Source organism: Rissa tridactyla, chromosome 6 (genome assembly GCF_028500815.1).
Source record: "Rissa tridactyla isolate bRisTri1 chromosome 6, bRisTri1.patW.cur.20221130, whole genome shotgun sequence".
Lineage (NCBI taxonomy): Eukaryota > Metazoa > Chordata > Aves > Charadriiformes > Laridae > Rissa > Rissa tridactyla.
Window position 1 is genome coordinate 9,486,535 of NC_071471.1, and position 12,010 is coordinate 9,498,544.

At 37.5% G+C, this 12,010-nt stretch overlaps 1 protein-coding gene across 1 annotated transcript in view; it reads right to left on the reverse strand.

Moving 5' to 3' along the window:
• Positions 1-12,010, reverse strand: part of RSRC1 (arginine and serine rich coiled-coil 1) — a 170,439-nt gene that overhangs the window by 128,929 nt on the left and 29,500 nt on the right. Inside the window, exon 4 of the mRNA XM_054205922.1 lies at positions 3,600-3,770. Within this exon, the coding sequence (XP_054061897.1) occupies positions 3,600-3,770 (171 nt within the window). The remainder of the gene's footprint in view (positions 1-3,599; positions 3,771-12,010) is intronic.

Below are 12,010 nucleotides of genomic sequence, written 5' to 3' on the forward strand. Positions count from 1 at the left end.
CGAGATGTTTGTTGTGAAGACAAGATCTGCTTTGAAAAAACCTAAAGTTGCCCTGTTAGAGAAACCAAACACAAGCCTTTCTCCCTCACATCTACCAGCATACACAATCCAAGCACAAAAAAGAAAATTATCAGAGTTCACTCAAGCCACAAGCAAATAAAACCATTTGCTCCTTAATTAGCACAAAAATTGCATTTTGATTCCCCACTTTAGAGGAAAAGTCAAGTCCCAAATAAATGACTACTTGTATCAGATAACCTGCAGTGCTGCCAGACTGAAATACCTTCTTTCATGCAAAGTGAAACTATGAAGTCAACTGGCACTTGATAATTTACATTCCGTCTTCTCACAATCTGGCTTTAGGACGATCGTCATTATAGCTTTTAAGTAGCCATTTTCAATAAATACATTCCAAACATACAGGACTTTAAACTGAAAAGTTGATGTGTCTTGGAGTACCTGTAAGGATCTATCCCAAATACAAGGTCAGAGGACTATTTCTTCCTCTACGGATCCCCTGCTGCTGGAGTTTCTAGAAAGGCTCTGTAGAATAGTGTTACTTTCAGTGCTGATCTAGACAGTAGATCTAGAAATTCATTCACTTGGAGAGTCATCTAAAACAGATTCCTCTCGATATTTCACATCCAGATGTACACCTGACAGTCAGTTTTTTGTGTCCGCTTAGGCTTTCTTCCTCATGCTTCAGAGAAAAAAAAGAATGTGAATGACAAGTTGAAAAAACAGCACCATCATTGCATTAGCTACAGCAGAACACGCCAGGAGGAAAAATAAAATACTTATTATTTTTCCTGTCCCAACTGAATCCAACTTAAAACAAGAAAGAGACACACATTCTGAGAAGGCATCACCTCTCTGTTTACTGTCTTTCCGATGAAGACAGCTGATGAAGCAAATCGTTTTAGTGCTTCCTGGTCTCCTCCAGCACTAAGCGAATTGGGTGAGCAGTGAAGTTCCAGCCAAGGCAGCAAACTGTCGAGCTGCAGAGGATAGGCATCAGTCCCAGAATCTGCTGAGACACTCGGCTGCAGAGGCAAGCTATAATAAGAGTTATAATTCTAACCATACCCACAAAAGGACATCCGACACCACTACAAGACAAAAATCCTAAATTATAACATAGACCCTCAAAAATATCAGCAAAACCAACTTGCTACCTTCTGCTGACCACAGCCAACTACAAAGACCTTATAGTTACTGGAAAACAAAACAAAAATCTATCCTCAGAAATGAGCATCAACACAGAGCAAACGAACCACCAAATCTCCCTGCTGCTGCAGAAACCAAAGAAAAAACTGCCAGAAGCCAATAGACTTACACAGGCAAAAGGTTCACCCAGTTTGTGTTTTGCCATCCTCCTTCCTATACACCTAGGAACTAAGGACAGCCGAGCTTCCTTGGCCAAGGAGATCTCTTCTTTCCTAAACTTTTCATCCAAAAAGAAAACAAATACACAAATAAATGATGCAGAGGAAGAAAGCCGAGAGCTTGAGAGGCTTGAGGAAGCCTCGTACAAAAACACAACTGTAAAACATCTTACTTGGCCTCATTTTCCTGGAGCACACACAAGGCAAAGTAAAAAGACATCAACTTTGTTCCTACACGCACGCATTTAAGGAGAAGTGCAGGTTCCTAATTCACTCTTACTGGGGTCTGTAACAGCATATTCCATAGAGAAATAATTGTGCAGTAATTGCAAATAGCAATTGCAAAGAGCTCTGTCTTCTCTGTGTGTTCAAATACGTTGCTTTGCAAAGCCTTTAACAAACAATAATGCAACGCTGATACAGTCTCAATCTTCGAATGACAAATAACTGTAAGGGGAAAAAGCTTCTCAGATCCATATTCTCTGCACAGATATACTTTGATCACTATTTGATTAAACTGAAAAACATGTCGTACCCCCTCAGAAAAGTTTATGAAGCACAGATTATATCAGCATCATCCTAGGTACATTTCATTTTGCAGTCTAATAATGCTCCAAGTAAGAAACCCCTGTACAAAGCCTACCAGTCAGTACTGAGCTCAGAGGAAAATAGACTGATGTCATAAAATGTTTCTATTATCAATTTGTACTCTTTGTCCTAACTACCTTGGAAATGACCCAAACAGGGCATTTTGTTTTCAAATTTAGCATAAGCGACTTTGTAAGTTATCAAAATGTAAAGGTAAAAAAAAAAATCTGGGCACTTCTGTGTTCTTGCTACGGCTATCTCATATTGATCCTTGTTCTAAAAGGACATAAAGCCAGGCAGTATGCTAACAGAGCACTGCTATATACTCCAACATGATTTAAGATGTGCTTCTACACAAAGTCCAGAAAACCTCTCACACACCAAATGTTATGTGCTCAGTATGGATCCTTTCCCTACTTTTCTACTTCAATTAAAAAAAAAAAAAAAAAAAATTGTTTGGAACATCCAGGCTTCACCTCAAGTCTTCTAGACGTATCAAAATATATTCAAACTCCAGGTAAATGGGTAAAAGGCATTTTGTTTATGACTTACTGCAAACATCTCAGGGGTTCCGTTTATATTGAATGCTGGAAAAGCCCACAACAAGAAGAGACAAATATCCCACATGGTTTAGTAAAATGAGGAAAGTATCTCTTTAAATGAGTAGAAGACGCCACTCTTGGAGTTCCCAGCAGTCTAAGTAATGTATTGCAAATAAGAAAAAAAACAAACATGCAAACAGCTAATCCTGAATTTACATAATCAGTGCTATAACCATAGACAAGTAGGCAATGATATCTGAGAGACTAAATTAACATCACCAAACTGTAAAACCAGGGAGGTAATTCTGAGACACCTCCACAAACATGGGTAAAGGATGCTACTCCAGAAATTCCCATTTAGTGTTTCAGCGGGAATCCACCAAAGGGAAATTCATGAAGTGACACACTGGTACCTTTCTTTTTGAACCTGATCGCATAAACAGGGAAAAGATAAACATCACAGTAAAGGGCGCAGGAGATCAAGGTGTATAAAGCAGAGGTAATCACATAAATTGCCTTTTCTGAAATCTGTAAAAACAAGATCAACAATCCAAGTCATTCCAAGCAGAGATTAGGTTGACTGCAGGTTTTGAAAGGCAGTCCATTGTTCACCCATAGCACGTGCTTCTGCTGAAACTGTACCGTGAGCCACAAACGAAGCCCAATAGGAACTTCTGACAACGTAGAAGCAGGTAGTGTGAACAGTGAAAACCATCTTCTCACAGGAAATAGTCTCTGTACTTTCCAACACTCCTCATTTTTTTCCTTAAATTGTCGTTATTATGCATTAGCAAAATATTTATATAAATGAACTGAAGAAAGCTATTTAGCATATTCGCAAATCAAGAGGAAAAAGAATTGTAAATTAAACATCTAGTTTGTAAATGAAATCATTTAGTTTGAAATATTGTCATGTTCCAGAATTTTAAAATACTAAGAATCACACTATTCAAAGATTTTAAATAATTTCCACTTAGTTTATACAAAATATCATGTACTATAAAGCAAACTGATTACAAAAAAAGTGAAACACTAAGTTGTTCCCTGTTTTTATTATAGTTATATTGTTTGTCATTTCACTTACCCATGCTTTGCGCCATATGTCTCCTTTTCTTTTCCTTTGCCCTTCTCTTTTATTTTTTCTTTCTCTCTGCCTTTACGCCGCTCTCTTTCACGAGACCCGCTATGAGTTGTCCTATGACTGGATCTTTCACTACTTCGACTATAAGAACGTTGACGAGGTCTTGATCGTGATCTACACAAAATCCATAGTATTAAAATTTAGCAGTCATACATTTTTCACTGTCACTGCATTTGTTATATAGTCCAACTATTTTAAACACATTTGCAAACCATTTAGTAATTTAATGCATTTAAACAAAAACCTGCTGATTTATCAAAAGTGAAAAAGAAAGCATTGCTTCTACTCTGAAGCAAGAATGCAAAACAAATTAAATCACACTACATAGTATTCACCCATTAACAGAGTAATCTGGTATTACCAGAGTAATCTTTGGAGCTATTGGAGAAGGAAAGGAAGGAATTTTTTTCTTGAACATTAAACTTTAAATTCTTAAGTTCTTATCAATTTAGCTTGGCAAATAATCAAAGAATTGACAGCTGCTGCTAAGTGTTTGTATTGACATATTAAATACATTACTACTAATAACGATGTTCCAACAAAAACCAGGAAAACCCCAGGCGATATGTCCAAACCCTTACCTTTAGCCTGCAGAGCTGACACACGCACACAGCTTCTCTATATTAAATTCAGATTTGAAACACACGTTGTACAAAACCTATAAATAGGCCAAGCCTACAGGCCCAATAATGCAAGAAAGTGCATACAGGTGCAAGGGTGTGGGCACATATTTGGTTCCTGGTTACAAGTTCCTACACAGCTATAGGATACTCTGTTCTCAATCATGTTATCCATTCCTCTGTAATAAACGTATGTTGTTACTGATATACTTGAATGAAAAAAGATCGAGAGGTATTACAACATGACCGTTTCTATATGTATCCAAAAAACCCTTTTCATTATTCCTGAATTTCTTTTAGATGTTTTTCTAAATTTTAATTTATAATGGATTAATACATCTTTGCTACAGTACATGAGTAGTTACAGACAATGAATATTTAGGGAAACAGCAGTTCAAGTTTGCATTAGTTTCTATTACAACATACATCTTCATAAAAGTTCTGATGGCACCTCATTGAAGAGTTTCATTAAGTACTGAGAGGGCTGGGGGAAGGGAAGGGCATTTTTTTTAAAAAACAGTATAAAAAAAACTTTACTTAGCACTTCTTGGAGTGCAAAACTCCAAAGGCCTTTAAAAGCAAAATCACATATAAAAGATCACTCAATTTAAAAGGCAGCAACTGTTTAATAAAACTCGACAATAGAATAAGCAAAAGAAAATACTCCATCCAGATGAAGCTATAAATTACATTTAGGAAGAATGTTGTTAGTGACTCTGGAATTTGTCCAGCATACTGGGGTTAACATACCTATTCTTGCCACTGAGCCTTTCAGAGTAGCACCAGAGGTCAGAACCTCAGTTTTCCGTTTCGTTCAGCAGATGGCATCTCTTGCAACACAATATGTCCTATTATCGGTCACACTATTAGCACTAATACAACGGATCAAATTACCACTTAACTGGCATATTATGAACTATGGAACGTTTTCAGTCTCAAAATGGATTTTTGTTATGTCATCACAAATTAAAAAGCATCCATCCATTCTTTAGTTCTCAGGTAGAGGAAGTTTTGCCCTAAAAGAGTATTCTGGATATTAGATCTACTTTTTGGCACAAAGACACTGGTTTTTACGAGCATCGTGATTAGGCAGGCACAGATTTACAGACCACTGCCCTGCGGACACTCACTATTCCAAGGCAACCATGATTTCTGAGAACTCTACAGGTAACATGCAGAATCAGAAATAGTGAAAAAAAAAAAACCAAACAAAAAAAAAACACCAAAAAAACCCCCAAAACCAACACAAAACAAACAAAAGCAGCCTACTGCAACAGAAATCACCTTCATTTGATGCAAGGTTTCTCCTTACTTAAGGGTGTAGTCCTTCAAACAGAAATGACTGAGGAATCTAAAATATTTATTGCTAGAGAGCTTATTTTCTCAGCTCAAATTTGAGCTTGTTTCACATTACCTTTTGCAGGTGCAAATAACAGCAAATTCACTTCAGATTAGCTGGATACGCAAATCCTAGATTCCTGTTCACTCACATTTTTAAGTAGAAGAAACAGCAGGTGTAATTTATATGCAGAAAAACAGCTTTTAAAAAATAAAACCAGGCTTGCACCAAATTTGTATAATGTACTTATAACAGCATTGAAAATGGATAAACATTTTCTTTACAAAATCTGTCACCATTCTTTAATTTGCAATCTTGTGCACCCATAAAATTCATTAGCCTGGAGCGATCCCTAATTATTGTTTATCCTTTGGGTTTTACAATTATAGAAAGTAGCTGATACAGCTTGTGTTCCCCGTCACAGTCATGCAGGTGAGGCAGGCAGATTACTATCAACGGGATATTACAGCAAAGATCTGAACAAAAATGTTAAGTTCTGCTCCACAGAAGCCATCTCTGCAGGACACATTAGTCAGTCAATCCTTCAATTATCAGAGCAGTTGATCTGGGCTGTAGATCAGCTCAGAGCACAGATGCAGACAATCCAGAATTGGCTTCATGCAGAGACAACTTCAGTTTGGTCGGACTTGTTAGCTCAGATAACAAGTCAGCACACGGAGAAGGGTCTTCAGGGCAGCTCTGGTGCCACATCTGGCTGCCTCCGTGGGCTGCAGACCCCCAGCCCAGCCCAGCGGACTGCCGTGCCCTATTTCAGGGGATCTACAGAGGGAACCGCAGAAAACAAGTTGCAAAGTGGATCTAGTGTATCCCACTGCACCTGAATCACCTTGCAGAGTCTCTCCTATACATTAGCTCTCCAGGAGCTAAGATGTACGCAGGGCTTATTTGCCGCAGCCAAGACAGGAGTGCTGAAGGATGCAGACAAGCACATCCTAACACAGCCTACTGATGTGGCACCAGGTGAACACCAGACACACTGGCCTGTGATGGACCTGCACAGACACATAGCCTGACCTCCTCCGAAGAGGAGTTTTCCTGAGTTTTCCATCATTGTACAAAGTTCTTTGCAAATATTTAATTTTTCGTTATTTTCCCTTAATGCTGCAGAGCTACAGCCCTCCCAATTAAAATTAACTCTACGTTCATCATATTTATTTATATCGATTACAAATAGTATTTTTAAAGCACAGATAAAGCAAGACAAGTCCAGAAATAGAGAAAGATGTACTAACTCCAGCCATGAACAGGGGTGAAGTAAATAAGGAAAATGAGGCAAAGAAAAAAGCAAGTCTAGTATTAATGCTCTCTTCAATTTCTGAATGCTAGTGAAACTTAGATTCTGTTAATCATTTTTAAACTGGGGTAACTACTGTGTTTCCAGTGTCATACAGCGATGAATACCTTTGAAAAATGCTTATCTTGTATTAACATTTCTCCTTTGCAATCCATCCATTCAAAGCAAGAGAGGACTATTAGAAAAACCACTAGGCGACCACAACACAGATTTAACAAAGTTAAGCTGAATCTCAACTCTTGTTTAAATCTTCTGCTAATCTAAAAAAAAAAAAAATATCTTACGGACTTCCCACACAAGTAGAGGCATGAAAATTTTAAAATATATTTACTTAACTAAGTAACAGCTTAGTATATTATGAGTTAAGCTTCATTATGTAGTTTTACCACATTTTGATGAAACAAAGGAAGCACAGGCACTAAATACCATAAGGTAACAGACACAAGGTGTCAAAAATAACAAACTTTGCAGTATAATTCTCCAGAACAATTTCATCTTACATGATAAAACAAGCTCTACCGGCAATACTTCTAAAACTGAAGCAGGATGAACAGGAAGCCAGCAATAAACCATATAAGAACTGCTGAGCTTAAGCAGGTAAGACAACAATCTTCTTGATCTCTGCTAGCGTGTGCACTTCTAAGAGAGCTCTCAGTTTCTGTGAAGTGCCATAGGAAATGATGATTAGCTATGATTGGAGCAAAAGCCACAATTATACTTAGCAAATGCTGCACCACTTCTAGAATGCGGGAACCCGTACCTCCTTAGGCCAGAAAAACGGAAAAGCACTGAAACATACAGGGACTCGGCACCACAAGTCTCACAGGGACAAGTGGGAACTTGTTAATGGTTTTAAACTGGAAGAGGGGAGATTTAGATTAGATATTAGGAAGAAGTTCTTCACTGTGGGGGTGGTGAGCCCCTGGCCCAGGTTGCCCAGAGAAGCTGTGGCTGCCCCATCCCTGGAGGTGTTCAAGACCAGGCTGGATGGGGCTTGGAGCAACCTGGTCTGGTGGGAGGTGTCCCTGCCCAGGGCAGGGGGGTGGAACTGGATGGTCTTTAAGGTCCCTTCCAACCCAAACCATTCTGTGATTCTATAACTGCAAAACACTTAGGAAAAACAAACAAACAAACCAATGTTTTTTGCCTACAAACAGGTTTCCCCTGCATTCATCAAAACAACCAAAATATGAGCTAAGGCTTCTTTCTCCCTAAACCGAAAAGCTTAAAAAAGGGACTGACCAGAAGAATAAGCAAAGAAGAGACTCACTTTATCTTTTAAAAAAGGTGTAAGATGTAATCTTAAGGGGGAACAAAAGTCAAGCTTTTTAAACATGAGAACAAAAAAGAGATTATTGACTCAATGAAGTTAAGAGAACTTAAATAAATGAAGCTAAAGATTAGATTCATAGCAAGAAGGAAGCAAAAGGTATGCAACACCATAACCATATACTGAGGTCAAAAACATATAATCAGAAAGCAAAGAAATTATATAAAAACATTTCAAAAAATACAAAGAAGGAAGAGCACAGTTTCCCACAAAGCATGCAAAAGGAGGTGCCGTGTTTGTATACAGGCAAACATTACTGCTCTTCCTGGGATTTTATCTATTGGTAAGTACTCCCAAAACAAACTACCACTTAAATTTTCCCTCTTAAATACAACTGCTAAAACCTCAATATCTAATGCCTGCCTAATTTCCTCCAGCTCTGAGGGAAGCTCCAATCTCGCTTACATCCCAGGCTAATTAAACCCACCTGTTAATACAATTCAAGACTAATTCTGCAACACCAAACACAAGCTTCAACAAACCAGGTGACAAGAGGACAACTATTCCATGAAGAAGCCAGGATTCCCCATTTAGCTTGGTCTTGTCTGAAACCAGCAGGTAACAGTATGTAACTGTATGAACAGGTATCATCCTGCAGACATCAGGACAAAATTAAGACAGTATTTAAAAGCAAGTGTGGAATCTCACGAACTTCAAGTCTGAATTTGCAATCCAAATAGCTTTCTCTACCTAACTTCCATGTTGCTTCTTCCCCCCCACCCCGGCTTTTAAAGAAAGAGGCAACATTCAATCTCTAACCTCTGCTTTTCTGTGGCAAACTCAGAATTCGAACAATGAAAACTCAGAAATTTAGATCTTGCTTTGACAACTTCAGGTAAGGATACTGCCCTTTCTCTGATACACCGAGGCTGCAGGTAATTAAAAAATTAAGACCAACAAGAATGGGGCTTTGAGCAACCTGGTCTAGTGGGAGGTGTCCCTGCCCGTGGCAGGGGGCTTGGAACTAGGTGATCTTTAAGGTCCCCTTCCAACCCAAACCATTTAATGATTCTATGATATTGCCTAAAATACATTCAATATTTATCAGTGCCATCCCCCAGCAGCACAGGCTGGGTGCAGGGGTAGAGCCAGGGCTCCCCTCAGACCAGAAGACCATTATCAGCACCTTCTCAGTGCCAGGCTTCAGCACACAGAAAAGCTGCACTTAATGCCCCTGAACTTCATTTTACAGTATGTTATCATTTTAATAAGATAGCTGTCTTTTTCCTTTGCCTATAAGCCCCAAATCCTGAAGTATTTGTTTTAAGAACACTTTATGCAAACTTCCATAAGGTCTATATTAAATCCAAAATGCGCAATAGGCTCTTGACAGTGGAAGGTAATTTCATAAAGTGAAAATTAAAGTATACTAAATTTGCTACTCAGCGTATAACAAGCTGCAGTACATTTCCATTTGCAGCGTGAACGAATTCACCTGTAGGTTATCATGAATAACTATTAAAATAGCTTGCGATATATACAGAACAGGAAATAAAGATATAACTTTATGAAATGGAGTTACAAGAAGTCATCTGTGCCAAGAATTCGTCAGTAAACAAGAACAAAAATCCACAGATCAAGCAGAGAAAGATTTTCTATTTTATTACTTTGGAAAAATAAAACCAATCCCGACTATTCTTATTAAAGCAAGTCACAAAGTGTTCGAATTTCAGAACTACTGGAGGAAAAATAAAATAAAATAAAAAAATCAAGCTGGAGAGTAGACTGCCAGCATGCACAGCCCCTTCCCCCCAAACCAACACACACAAAACACCCACCCACCATGCCAAAGGTTAAGTCATTTAGTCAAGTTCAAAGATCTTCAAAGAGTTCTTAGATCCAGATAAGCCCATATGTTACCAAAATTCTGTGAAAAGCTATTACTTTCCAATCTGCTTTTCATGTCTAAGTTACAGAACACACAGATGCTTGGCATCACTCAGTATCCCTAAATTCTCACACCAGATAATCAAGGCTCACCAATAACTTTCCTATCTAAAATCCTAAGAAATGTCTTTATTCCATCAACACTTAGTCCACTTGTAAAAATTGAAAGTATCCATAAAAGCCCATTCAGTTACTGCACAATAAGTGTTAATTTGCTAATTTCTTCACAGGTAATCAATTAAAATGTAAAATATTGGATAAAATTAGTTGCACTAAATTTAACAGCTGCTCCATAAGCATAATTAGTTTCACAAGGGCCATATGTATTCTGAACAGAGACAGAGTTGAAACAAATAAGCAGATTTTAAAACAAGTTTGAGGAAATCTGCATTTAATTAGCAGGTGGGCACTACAACTGCATAATGTTTTTATACATTTATATTTATGAAGTGACAGAAGATCTAAAGGCTTTTTAAAATGGCGTTTATTGTTTGAATGGGAACTGTTTTGCTGCATGCTAAAGTGATTTAAATCCTTATAGCTCTGCTTTGAAAAAATCATAAATGGTGAAAGAAAACATGTGGAAAACTGTAAAACTAGAAAGAATTTGCGACAAAAAGCAGAGACACATACCATAACCAAAAGGAAACTACACTTAATTAAATGTACACTACATCTGGAATATCAGCCTAATAAAACGTGAAACTATTAATTTTCATTGTTCTAAAGGAAATGAGGTCAGTGTCGTTTAGTATTTCCCCAATTATATTGCACTAAAGCATCGAACGATATCTTATAGGTACAACCTAATCTTTTCAAAACACTACAATTTGAACGCAGTCACTGAGATAGACTTTTTAAAATGGAAAGAGGAATTAGAGCACAAAACCAAGACAGCTCAAACAGAAGTGCTCTTTCAGTGGAGGTAAGTTCTTGACAAAAATAAGTTATTTTCTTGGCAAACAGCAACCACCTCTCAAATGAAAATTTCTGAGATGTCAGATTCTTCCCTGGCATTCTTCTAAGTATCTCTCAGCTGATACGATTCTTATTAGATTATTATTATCTCAACAGCCACAAACAAAACCCAACAAATTCATGCCTCTAATAGTTTAGCAATAAATCACAAGTCTGGGAAAGAACAATGAAACACAACTGCATTGCATCAAACCTGGATATTCATATTAGTAATAAAGACATAGTGCAAACGCACAACTAATTGCAGCAAAATGACGTGTTGTCTTTCAAAGCATATTAAGAGAAAGTTTCTTGTTTAACTCAACTTCACTAGCAAGACAAAAAAAAAATAATCATGGTACAAGTTCTTGGGAAGGTAAAATAATTTCAAGCATCAACTGCAGTTGTTCACAGTGTGGAAATTACTAATACTATACTTTTTTTTTTTTTAATGCAAATAATGCTACCCCTATAAAACATTTCAGGTCACTATTTTAAAATGCATGTGTGTGAGGAAGTTAAACATAGCGAATATGTATGATAATATGGTTTAATTATTTACTGTTAAATATAAGGTGAGTGATAATGAAACTAGGCAAAAGCAAAGTCAGCTTTTAAGGCCAAAGTGAGACTTGCGCTAAGAGGAAAAACAAGTTGTTTCAAGCCAGCAGTTTCGATGGTTGGTGACGAAATAGCGGGGTATTAAAGATAGTAACAATATCATCCACAGTGCCAGAGAAACACAAGATGACATACAAACAATGACCGGGACAATCAAGAAAACGGTTTGCAGAACTGAGACAATGGATTCATCAGATACAGGCATCAACTTAGTTCAATAATAAACTGTTCTCCACCTATAAGTTACATTAATTTCATAATCAAACATTTGAGGAAACAATATTA